At 46.3% G+C, this 12,638-nt stretch overlaps 1 protein-coding gene across 1 annotated transcript; it reads left to right on the top strand.

Moving 5' to 3' along the window:
* Window positions 1-664: 664 nt before the first annotated feature.
* FZD7 (frizzled class receptor 7) lies at window positions 665-7,389 on the top strand. The gene has a single exon (XM_039555241.1). It carries the CDS (start codon window positions 1,401-1,403, stop codon window positions 3,120-3,122), a length of 1,722 nt encoding a protein of 573 aa, XP_039411175.1. The 5' UTR covers window positions 665-1,400; the 3' UTR covers window positions 3,123-7,389.
* Window positions 7,390-12,638: the final 5,249 nt, after the last annotated feature.

Below are 12,638 nucleotides of genomic sequence, written 5' to 3'. Positions count from 1 at the left end.
AGTCTCTTAAGGAATCTCAGCAGCGCAAATGGGGATTTAAAATTTCTCCTCTTTGCTTAGGTAACACTGGACGTTTGAAAAAAAGCTGCCTTCCCCCAGCTAGGGCTTAGATCTGCATGAATAAAGCGTTTATTCTGCCAGCAAAAAGCAACGGTCATGCTGCGATAACAAATCAAACCCCCCACGCTGGGGAGGAGCTGGCGCACAGACACGAACATCCCAACTACGCAATAGGATCATTCTGCAAATGTACCCGGGTGCTGGGTTTGGTCGTTTTTTTTCCTTACACTAGTTTTTTTTCTTCCTTTTTAATAACTCCGGGCACAGGCAGCTGTTCGCATTTTCAAAGCCTGCTCAGAAAGCAGCCAGTTAATTTTAGTTTGCTCGGGCCACCCTGAGCGAGCTGCCTGGGCCCCCCCGCCTTCCTGGCTGTGCCGGGCAGCGTGGGGGGTGGGGGCCGCGGGCGGCTCCTCCCGGCCCGGCCCGGTGGGGATGGGAAAAAGTTGTTCCCAACTTTTTTTCCCCTGGCGCGAGCTCCTCCCCCTCCCCTCCCCCAGCGCGGCCCCGCCCCCTGCGCGCGGATTGGCGAGCGGGCTCTGCGAGGCCCCGCCCCCGGCGCGGTTTGTGAATGGGGCCGGCGGCGGGGGCGGGGCCCGCGCGGAGCTGCGCCTTTTTTGTGTGCCGGCGCGGCCGCGGGCCGGGAGCCGCGGAGCGGGCGGTGGTGGCGGGGCCGCGGGCTGAGAGGAACGGAACGGAACGGAACGGAACGGAACGGAACGGAACGGAACGGACCGGACCGGACCGGACCGGACGAAACGACACGAAACGAGCCGAGACGAGGCGGGAGGCGCACGGCTGCCCCGGACGCACAGCCCACAGCGGTGTCCGTCGGGAGCGGAGCCCAGCCGAGCCGCGGGGAGGATCGCACAGTAATTGGATTTTGAAAGTTATTTAAGCCCCGGAGTAAAATACACGGCTCAGCCGGGCGCGGTAATAATCCGTTTAGCCGTAACCTAAATCCCCGGGGCCGTGCAGTCGCGCAGGGAGCAGCGCCTCCGCCTCGCCGCCGCCGCGGGACCCTGCGCGGAGCTGGCCAGAGCCGTCGCCGGGCTACGCGCGCGTCTCCTCTTTCGCTGCCGCCGCCGCCTTCTCCGGGGAGAGCAGCTCCGGAAACTTTCGCCGAGAGAAGCGCCGCCACCGCGCTGTGAGCGCCGCCGCGTCGGAGCCGAGGAAGAAAGTCGTGGAGGTCCGGTGCGGAGCCGCGTTCCTCCCGTCGCCGCGCTCCTGCCCCACCGAAGGGGCCCCGCCGCCGCCCTCTGGTCGCTGATGCCCCTGGGGCGTCCCGCCGGCCGGCTCTGAAAGACCCCCCGAGGCTCCCCGGGCCCCCGGCCGCCCCGGCGATGCGGGCTGGAGGAGAATGCGGCAGAGCGGCCGCCGCCGGCTGCCCCTTGCTGGGGTTGGCCGCGCTGCTGGCCGCCCTGCTGGGGACCCCCGCGGGTGCGACGGCACAGCAGTACCACGGCGAGAAGGGCATCTCCGTGCCTGACCACGGTTTCTGCCAGCCCATCTCCATCCCGCTCTGCACGGATATCGCCTACAACCAGACCATCCTGCCCAACCTGCTGGGCCACACCAACCAGGAGGACGCCGGGTTGGAGGTGCACCAGTTCTACCCGCTGGTCAAGGTGCAGTGCTCGCCCGAGCTGAAGTTCTTCCTCTGCTCCATGTACGCGCCGGTGTGCACCGTATTGGAGCAGGCCATCCCACCGTGCCGCTCCCTCTGCGAGCGGGCCCGTCAGGGCTGCGAGGCCCTCATGAACAAGTTCGGCTTCCAGTGGCCAGAGCGGCTCCGCTGCGAGAACTTCCCTGTTCACGGTGCGGGTGAGATCTGCGTGGGGCAGAACACGTCGGATGCCCCACCAGGACCCGGTGGTGCGGCGGGTCGGGGGGTCACTGCCCACCCCACAGCTGGCTACCTCCCCGACTTTCTCACCCCACCACAGCCACCCTCTGGCTTCTCCTTCTCTTGCCCTCGGCAGCTCAAAGTGCCCTCTTACTTGGGCTACCGGTTCCTGGGGGAGCGGGACTGTGGAGCCCCCTGTGAGCCAGCTCGGCCCAATGGGCTCATGTACTTCAAGGAGGCAGAGGTGCGATTTGCCCGGCTGTGGGTGGGCGTGTGGTCCGTGCTTTGCTGTGCCTCCACCCTCTTCACCGTGCTCACCTACCTGGTAGACATGCGTCGTTTCAGCTACCCGGAAAGGCCCATCATCTTTCTGTCGGGCTGCTACTTCATGGTGGCAGTGGCCTATGCAGCAGGCTTCTTGCTGGAGGAGCGGGTGGTGTGTCTAGAGCGCTTCTCTGAGGATGGCTACCGCACTGTGGCCCAAGGCACCAAGAAAGAAGGCTGCACCATCCTGTTCATGATCCTCTACTTCTTTGGCATGGCCAGCTCCATCTGGTGGGTCATCCTGTCCCTCACCTGGTTCCTGGCTGCTGGCATGAAGTGGGGCCATGAGGCCATTGAGGCCAACTCCCAGTATTTTCATCTGGCTGCCTGGGCTGTGCCCGCTGTCAAAACCATCACCATCTTGGCCATGGGGCAGGTGGATGGGGATGTACTCAGTGGGGTGTGTTATGTAGGTATCTATAGTGTGGACTCACTGAGGGGCTTTGTGCTGGCACCTTTGTTTGTGTATCTCTTCATTGGCACTTCCTTCTTGCTGGCTGGCTTCGTGTCCTTGTTTCGCATCCGCACCATCATGAAGCACGATGGCACCAAGACGGAGAAACTGGAGAAGCTGATGGTGCGCATTGGTGTCTTCAGTGTCCTCTACACGGTGCCTGCCACCATTGTCCTGGCGTGTTACTTCTACGAGCAGGCCTTCCGTGGCACCTGGGAGAAGACATGGCTCCTCCAGACCTGCAAAACATATGCTGTGCCCTGTCCCAGCCACTTTGCCCCTATGAGCCCAGACTTCACTGTCTTCATGATCAAGTACCTCATGACCATGATTGTTGGGATCACGACTGGCTTCTGGATTTGGTCTGGCAAAACCCTTCAGTCCTGGCGACGCTTCTACCACAGACTCAGCACCGGCAGCAAAGGCGAGACAGCAGTATGAGACCCACCATGTCCCCTCTGGCACACACATACACATGCACACGAGCAGAGGAGGCAGAGGAGATGGATACGCAGCATAGGAGTAGGGCAATGGTTCCCTGAAGAGGGAAGAAGGGAGGCTTTTCCAAACTTTTTCTTCCTCACAGAAGGTTTGAAAAAAAAAAAAAATGCATAAAGGATCAGTAAAACTATGTCCAGTGGTGCTTATGCCCAGCTAAGTGGAAGAGGACAGAAAAAGAGGCCACGGCTGGGACAGGAGTGTCCTTCACCCAGAAGTCTCCTTACTTCTCTCTCCTGCTACTCTTGTCCAGGAAAAGACACTCCAATCCAACTAAAATCATCTGGCCTTGCTTTGGACAAGAGGGAGGGGAAGTCAGACCTGTTGAGCCACCCCTACCGAGAAGTAGCCAAATGCTCTCTGAATTGCCGGGGCCAAACTGCAGCGTGGGCAGGGTAACTCCCGAACCTGAGCTCGCTGCCTGCTCTTTCCAGCTCGGCGGAGCCATCACGTGAGTAATGCACAGCCGGCTACAGCCCGATCGTGTGCTGGGGAGATGCCTCTGTTCTGTCAGCTCACAAGTTCCTTTTTACCTCAGTGATACCTGTTGTAATTGTTTTAAAGTAAAAATTTGGCCCTCAGTCTGTTGTTCTTGCTGCTGTGGGGAAGGAGGGGGTTGCTATTCCACACCCTGAAAAGAAATTACTTGTTGCTTTTCAGCAGAAGGCTTTTCCCCCTTGCCTTTGTTCTAGGAGACAAAGGGGGAAACAAAAGTGTTTTCTATGTAGAAAGGCATAAGCATGGGATCGGTTTTTATGGGCAAACTAACAAAAAGAAGTCGTTGAGGTTCACCCTTGGATGTGAGGAGCTCGCAGAAATAAACATTCCTTTTATGAAAAAAGGAGGAGGCAGGATGTTTTCCTACTGTTCAATATGGGTCACTTTTCTAAGCTGAAGGAAATGCAAGATTTAGAGGGCAAGAAGAGCTTACCCGAGAGCACCTGCCAAAACAAGAGCCATTAAAATCTGTAACGTAAAGACAGGATTTTTTTCCTTCCTTCCCATAAACCTGCTTTCTCTCCTGCTTTGCAGTGAGCTCACTGCAGACAAAGTCAATACACAGCCAGATTCTGGGGACGGGAGGAATCGTTTTGGCTCACGATGAACCCTTTGCCTGCTCCTCAGGTTCCCTGAGCTGTATGGCAGTGACTTTTGGTGCGGGTGGGGGGGCTGGGGTTGGGTTTTACAATCAAGCAGTTACTGCAAGTGAGCAGCCTTCTCATTTTGGCTAAAATACAGCTGGTTAAGTTTCCAGTGATCATGTCTTGGAAGGAAAAGCATTCAAAATTTTATCATCAAATGCATCGTTTTCTTTTTGAAATGTGACAGATTTTTCTATTCTGAAAGTTTTTATGTTGACTTCTTCATATTTTATTTTTTGTTACTACTTTACCTTTATATTCACTGAAGGGTTGTTTTTAATATGTGTGTGTGTATATTCTCGCCTAAGGACAAAATAGGACATTCTGGATTTTTAGCAAGTCTCCACCCTATAGCTGCTCTTCATGTTTTTTGGGGGGAAAGTGTCTAGAATGAAACTTTAAAAAAGAAAAAACCTGTTCAGGGTGAGGGGGCAGACTGCTCCTGTCTGAGGGCATACCAGTGGTCTGAGCATAAGGAATGGGCCCATCAGCCAAATCCTTCAGTAGATCTGATGTCAGACTTGCAGGGCTCGGGTTTTTGTCTTTTATAATGTGCACGTGGAAGAAAAAAACCAAGCGTGTCAGACAAGTGCAGTATGTATATTTTGTAAATCTCATTTTTGTAAGAAAATATGTATTTATGTTTTTACTTGATTTTTTTTTTTTTTTGGAAGGTCTGTATGAGGCCCTGCTTCACCCCATGTACAGATCACTAAATAAATAATTTTTAATACAAGGGCTCTAATGATGTTCTTTCCATCTTTGAATACTTGGCAGGTTTTAGAATGGGGGGAAGCTCTGAAAGTGGTGTCTTCTCCCCCAGTTTGTTATGGCAGATGCAAGAGACTTTTAGGTGAATGCAGACTGGAAACTCAGCTGTGGCTTGAAACTGTTTGTTCTGATTACCAGCCCCTCACAACAGGAGAGCACATTTTGAGACAGCCGGTTTCAAATGTCTGCCCTCACTTGAGCTACTTGCATCCTAGCCAAGTTTTCTTCCAGTCTCTGCCTCTTGCTGAGGGCAAGCTGATAAACCAGTTCCCTTATCTAGAAAATAAGGATAATGCTCTCTTCCCATTCCAAAGAGACTTTGAGATTGAGAACTGGAGGGTGCTACAAGTGCTGTAAATTAAGTCTTCACTTTGACGGGCAGAGTGTTACAGGGAAACACTATGGACTAGGTCCTTTCTAATGGCTTTCAGCGGGCAGTATCATGAATTGGTGCTTTTCCCCCCACAGCACCTTTGCTCTCTGCAGTTTTGTTCAAGTGAATTTTAACTTTAATAGCTAGCCTGAAGCCTACATTCTTTCTTATCACAGTCATCTGAAAGCTTCAGTGGAATGGTCTATTTTATTTAATATTTTAAACTGAAATGAATGTTTAGATCTCAAGCTGTATTGCTACAGTCATGGAAGGTGCCCCAACAGATAGAATGGAACACCTGTGAACTGATGATACTTTACAGCATTTCTTTCACAAGAATTTCAGACTACTGTCTGGGTTCATCACCCTTCCTGTACCTCTGCCAATACTAAAGTTTAAGTTACAGAACAGAGATAGATCTAAGATGCCTTAGCTAGATGCCATCATACTAGCTGTGGTTGCACTGCAACATTGTTTCATTTACTAAGCATAGTGTGTAATAGTTCCACTTTGAAGGCACTATATTATTTGGACACTGCTCTCAAACTTAACCTTTTACATTGTATGAACTACTGATTTAAAAGTTCTTTTAAGAGCTAGCCCCATTCATACTGCCTCTCTAGAAAAGCCACATCTTTTATTTGAAAACACCTCTTGCTGCTCCCCAGAATTGCTCAATTGTCAAGTTTCCTTTTTGAAAAGACCTTTGCATTCCTGCCAGTCAGGCTGCTTCAGACTGCTCCATGACATGAGCTTGCTGATCATTGCTGAGGGGGGTTTCATTCCACTCACTCAGGAAACCTGAACCTTTCTATAAACATTTCCTCCCATTAATCCATCAGTGCCAGCCGGAGCGATGGAACGACTGGAACAGCTTGCGCTGTGAAGGACTGGCAGCAGCGGTGTGACAGACACCCCTGTGCTGTGCAGCCCCAGCTGCGTTGCTAAACATGCAATCAATCCTTAATGCATCATGGACCGCTACGCCTGCGATCCGTGCAGGGGGCCTGTCCCACTGCTCTCCACTCACCACCCATCCCCGCTTGCTGGATGAGAAACCATTTACATGTGATCACTATTTTTGCTCCATGCATGAAAAAACTCTATATGTAGATTATTTTTAGTTCATGAGACATTCATATCTGAAAAGAAATGTCTCTATTTCCACCATAAACCACTAAAGCTGAATGCTTTTATTTCAGTATTTCCTATTAGGTATTTCTGGATTTAAAGTCACTTATGAAAAACTGTCCAAATCATGGGATTTAAGATGATTTTTAAAATTTGAAATTGTAGGTGAAATTTGATGCTGGTGTAAAGTAGAAGCAACTGCTATTCACTTTTATGCAGATGTGACTCACATCAAGACTGAATTTGCTCACAGTGGAAACAATTTGGAGAATTTCAAGTAGCGATAGTGTCTGTCCTTCTGGAATAAAAATGTCTACCACCTCTTTGATAACAAAGTAGCAGTTACTTTCATAATGGAGTACAATTCAAAAAATCTCTTTGTGAAGCTCTCTGGAAAAAAGGAGGAAAAAGAAGCCTTTACTAGCCTTTGATAATCACTACAAAACATTTTTCTCTGACTAATGTTTAAGTCCACTTTAATTTTTTTAAGTTTAAGAAAAGTTTCCTCCCCTTTACCCTTGGCTCTGGTCTATGCAGCATGTTTTGGTTCACAAGAACTTAGCAAGTAATAGTTCCATTGATCCATATCCCTGTAAGTTTACACCATATACTATATTTTCATGAAAATGACATAAGCACTGCTTCTTCAGTTTCAAAGACATTTGTGTAACTCTCTAAAATGAAGTATTATTGTTTCAGGCAAGTTAAAGAGGAGGCTTCAACAGTTCCAGAGTTCATGAATTGCAGCAGCAGCTGAATGTTTGTCTCTACAGAATAAAGTGCTTTTATAATACGTCAGTGTTTGTTTGGGTTTATTTTTGGTGGAATACCCACACCAGTGATTGAATGTTTTTGTCTAAGTACTTCACCCGCAACCAATAACTTTGCATGCGAGTAAAAACCACACATCTCTGTATTCACCAGCTGGCAACAGTAAACATTACTTATAATTTCACGTGGGTTTAGAAACCAAATTACTAGCTTGCGTTTCAAATAGCCTCTTTTTTTTTCTTCGTCTCACTCTCATTTCCTTCCAGACTTTACAGGTACTTCATATATACCCCGCACTTCATACATGCCTTCTACTCCTTTTAATTTTAAAACTATGAATCCAGCTGAAAGAAATTTAGTCTGTTGCTTGGAGAGGAAAAGATGACACTGAATCTTCAGCACTCTGTTCATTGAGAAAGACTATTGCCAAGCCTGCCCCATATAAACCACAATAATTGTTTCATGCCAACATGTGTGTGGTTTTGGCAGCTACAACACTGCGTGAATAATATAGGACTGGGGGAATAAATACAATCATGGCAAATTCCCAAATGCCCCACTTAGAATCAACACATTTTGACTAAAATGATGCCCAAACTGTAAAACTAAAATAAGTACATCAGAGTTTAACACTGCTAAGATGACCAGTTTGTGCTGCAGTCAGAGGAGGGAGGTACAGGGAGGGTTTTGATGCTGTTTAAACCCAAGGTCCAAGGCTGCCTGGTTCAGATGGCTGGGCATTGCTTGTCTCAAAACCAGGTCAGTGGAAGTAAGGCACAAGACAGCACTTTCTCCTAATTCAGGTAAACTCCAGGCTTGAGCACATTGTTACCACAGCTGCAGCCAAATGGGATTCCACTGAATGATGCCAGGACAGGCCCAAACAGGGTCAGGAGCACACACTCCTCTGCATCACTTCCTCCTCTGTGTACAGCCAGCCTACCCACACCAGGAAACTCTGGGACTGGGATAAATGAGAATATGGATAAAAAGCAGGAATAAGTAGGGCCTAGAGCACATTTTTAAATAACAAATGTAAATTGGAGGAGATCACTAATCCATATTAGTCAAGAAATCCTGATTGCAACAACTTGTTCATATTGGCTGCCCCAGCTGTATCACAACTTGGCTTGGTAATAGGCAACCCTTCACTTAAGCATATTACTCTTACAAATACATATGGAAAATCCAGGTCTGCTGCCTAGAGGAGTAGCCTATATGAGTACACTTTGGCTGTAGAGATCTTGGAAATTAGTCTCATCATGTGGCTACCAGGGTAGCCATAACCTTGCTATTAACAATTCAATCCCAAAGGCCAAGGTGACAACTGGAAAGAAGGAAAAATAGAGGCCCAGTTGTCCCCTACTTCAACCTTTACTGAAGGTACTGCAATTCTAGCATTGTTCTCAAACCAATATGCAGGAAGGCAAAGTCATTCTCAGGGCAGGCAAGGAGATAGATAATTCCCACTATGCTTGTCCTTTTCCTCAGGCTAACATTCTGAGGGACTTGAAAAGGCTTGTGGTGAATAGGGAATTCTGCCAGAAGCTGTAGTAGAAGAAAAATATGTTATCTGGCCCAGATGGACGTAAAAAGCTGTTCTAGCAAGTAGGCACTAATCTAGGATTTGAAAGAGAAGTGCTTGATTACCTGCACAATCACAGATGGTGGCCAGATCACATACAGCCAGTCTTCCAGTAGTATTCAGGCAGCTAAAAATGGAGGCAGGTTACATGGAAAACACTTTTCATAAGCATTTAAATTCCCAGGTGCACATCTAGAAAATATTATCTCTGTGTTTAATTCCTTGTCTATAAAAGTGGAACAGTGACACTTCTGTATATTATAGGGATGTCATGAGAATGAATACTCTCAAAATCAGAAGAAATTGAATACAGTTATAACAGGGCTTGTATAAATACCTCTGTCAGGTCTTTGTCCCACAGTCTGATATTTTTCAAGGAGATTCTGTTTGAGAGAATGCCAAATTAAGACCACCAGCTAGAATAAATTATTGGTATGTTTTCCAATATCTTATCTAAAACTGGTCAGGCTGAGGACATGCTTTCACAGGAGTGTCACTTTAGCCAGGCTCAAATATAAGGTGTGAGAGGGTATAAAGAGGCAAGCTAGGTAAATAAAAAGTTACACTAAACTGGGCATGCATGTCAAACAAAATGGACTCATGTTATAGTGGTGCTTAGGCATTGCAGAGATAAGGATTTGGGCCTATCTGTGCTGGTACTACAGAGTTCTTAACTCTTCCAGTACTCCCCAAGCTCTCCTTTTCTATATGTTACAAACACCGTTATCATCAACAGGCTCAATGACAACTCTGCTGTTCCTCTTTAAATAAGTACGGTTCACTTCAGCTTGCTGCAAGTGGAATCTAAGTCACAGTAGCAGGCCTAAAGCAGAGTTGAGCAAGGTTTCATCCAAGCACATAGCAGTGAGAACTCACCTTCCTTGCCATGTTTTCACTTCATCTCTTAGTTCCTCAACAGTTTTCATCCTTCTACCATGACCTCAAACATCAATTTTCTCTTTATTAAAGATAGCCAAGTAGAAGGATTAGTTTGATGCTTGGACATTTTCCTGCCTTAACAACAGGGAACAGCATGAGACTACTACACTTCTTTCACCAATGAAATACAGAAGTGTCTAAGCTAACTGGGGTAAATGTTTGTGTGTTGCCCTGATGCCAGCCTTTCCCAGGGCAGACTTCTGCACCCATCAGCCTTCATCACACATCAGGTTTTTGTTGCTAAATAAAATAAACTAACAAATCAAAAAGGATTCCTAAATGCACCAAGGCATACTCTAATTTATAGCTTACTCTCCCTAACAAACAAAAATGTAACTTAGAGAGAGTTTTTATGGAAGACAGTCAAAGGGAGCTACTTCCAAAAATATTTACCTAAAGCACAAATCAGATCACTTGCCTGACATGGCTTCCTTCCACAAATTTTCATTGTGGGGGGTGTGTATGTGTGTGCGGGCACATCTAGCACGAGTGCATGCTAGTGTAACAACTAGAAGTTACAACTGTAGGTAAATCACCAAAAGCCCAGTGAAGAGGGAAAATCAAAAGGCCCTTGCCCAATGCAGCTGTGTGCTAATTAAACACTGGTGTTAATTGCAATAGTGTGGCTGGTCCTCATTCCCTGTGTTTGTTGTGGTACCTGTGTGAGCTCTGGATTGCTCAGAACTTTCACATTCTCACAGAAAATGAAACTGTCTATAAAAGGAATGAAAGGCTGTGAGATGTATATATACCTATAGGGCTATTTTTAAAGAAAAAAAAGGATTTTTTCTGTGTGCTAGTTCAAAGCCAGCTTTGATTGTCTAAAGCAAGTCAGTGTTTAGAAAGCATAAAAAACTAAAATGTAAAGATGGAATCTTTTTTATCTAATCCATGATGAAAAGAGCATTTCTTATTTGCCATGCTCTTGCCTCTCAAATTTTTAATTCTAATTTTTTAATTAAGGCAAAATATATAAGTCTAAGGCAGCATTTCCTGCCCTTACTTTACAAGATGTGCAAAGAAGCATTCCATTAGGGCCAACAGCCAGTAAAAGGGATGTCATTTGACACCCTTCCATAGCTATGCATACCAGGCTGGAACCAAGCAGGATTATGTGAGTGGATAGAAAGCCCTTCTAGAGAGACGATTTGCTCATACTGTTTTTCTTTACACATTCTGCTCTCTGAAGATAATAAATCAGCTATTGGATTTGCAGAAACAACTCTCATGATGGCTAAAAAATTCTGGCACACTGTAGATGAAGGCAGAGATCTGGCCTCTCTAAAGCAACTCATAGCGACCAAGGGAAGCAAGAAACCGAACCACAGCCGTGTGCGAAGGGACTAAACAGCACCGTGCCTGAACCATATTGCTCTTCTAACAGGGGCAGGAGGTGGGCTGGGTTTCCAGAGCACAGACCAAACCTCACGGCAACTTTCTGCTTTTACGGTAGGCTAAACCCAGGCCCCTCATTTGAGTGTTATAAGATTTAAAAGTCTGTTCTTTACAGTTACTTTGAGCCACAAACTGTCTTTTCTGGTAAGAAATCCCTGATCTGCAAAGACTAATTAATCGGTGGATGGTTTTGCAGTTATGAAGGCACAGAACTTTGTATCATTGCCCACAGACAGGGATCTAGTTTTCTGTCTTTGAGAGTTCTTAAGGCTTCTGCCACTTCAACTAATAAAGTCAACATAAACAAAGTTAATGCTTTAATTTCCACGTCCTTTATTTTCCTCAAGCAAAGATCTTCCTGCACTGAATTCTGAATCAAACCTTTATCAAAACCTCTCAAAATGAGAACTGAAAACAAATGTTTCTCAGAAAACAATTCCAAGAAACTCAGCAATTTCACTTAAATGACTTCCATTTTGCTATCAATTTTCATTAAAGCTTTGTTAACGAAGTGTCCTTTGGTCAGCATGTCACTACAGCACTCAGACTTAATAAATTACTTGAAAACAGACATTGAAAATGTAATAACAAGTTAGATACATAAAAATAAGCTGACGGAAAACTGTGTCATGAGAACTGTTATTTTCACAATGTCCACCTCTCAGCATCATTCCTGGCTGCATCTTATTTAGTTGGTAAACTTCTTTGTATCAATACCAGCCTATTTTATTTATCCTTAAATGTAATTCTGCACATACAATGACACCTTTATTAATAAATGAGAAGCAGTGTGTGCCAGCAGACAGGGCACCAGACTAGAAGCCAGGAGACAGTCATATTTTTCCCAAATTTGCCTATGGTCTACAAATTCTACCAATCATCCCTACCTCCATTTCTTTTTCTGCCCTTCTCTAAATAGGATCACACTCTTTGGGACAAAAAAAAAAAAAAGTCTCTATTGTCCCCACATATGTGTTGGTACTGTTCCCATCTTGTTGGAGCCCTGATCTTGACGGGGACCTCTTAAGATTCGGCACAATGCAAGAGGTTCCAATTAAAAATAATTGATCATTAAGAGACAGAGAATAGGAAAGAGTGAGCTGGCACTTTACTTTCTATGGGGAAATACTCAAACACTAGTGGCAAAGTAAAGACATATGTGATGACACCAAATCTTCCCAAAGAAATGAAAGTGGGAAGTGTCACTCATCACCTTTTGGGCTTTTGTGTGACATGCATAAGGAACGTTCCCTTCTCTGAAGAGTCTCTGGGGACTCTTCAGATGATGGGATTTACTGTCACATGTCCTCTTCTCCCTGTCTTTTTTTGGTTGTTGTACAAAGTGTTGCCAT

This window comes from Corvus cornix, chromosome 7 (genome assembly GCF_000738735.6).
Source record: "Corvus cornix cornix isolate S_Up_H32 chromosome 7, ASM73873v5, whole genome shotgun sequence".
NCBI lineage: Eukaryota > Metazoa > Chordata > Aves > Passeriformes > Corvidae > Corvus > Corvus cornix.
The sequence above is the reverse complement of the archived record's forward strand: the minus strand, read 5'-3'. Positions and strand labels throughout refer to the sequence as shown.

Bases quoted from the DNA above. Each gene is read 5' to 3' on its own strand.
- FZD7 (XM_039555241.1), top strand. From the start codon at position 1,401: ATGCGGGCTGGAGGAGAATGCGGCAGAGCGGCCGCCGCCGGCTGCCCC.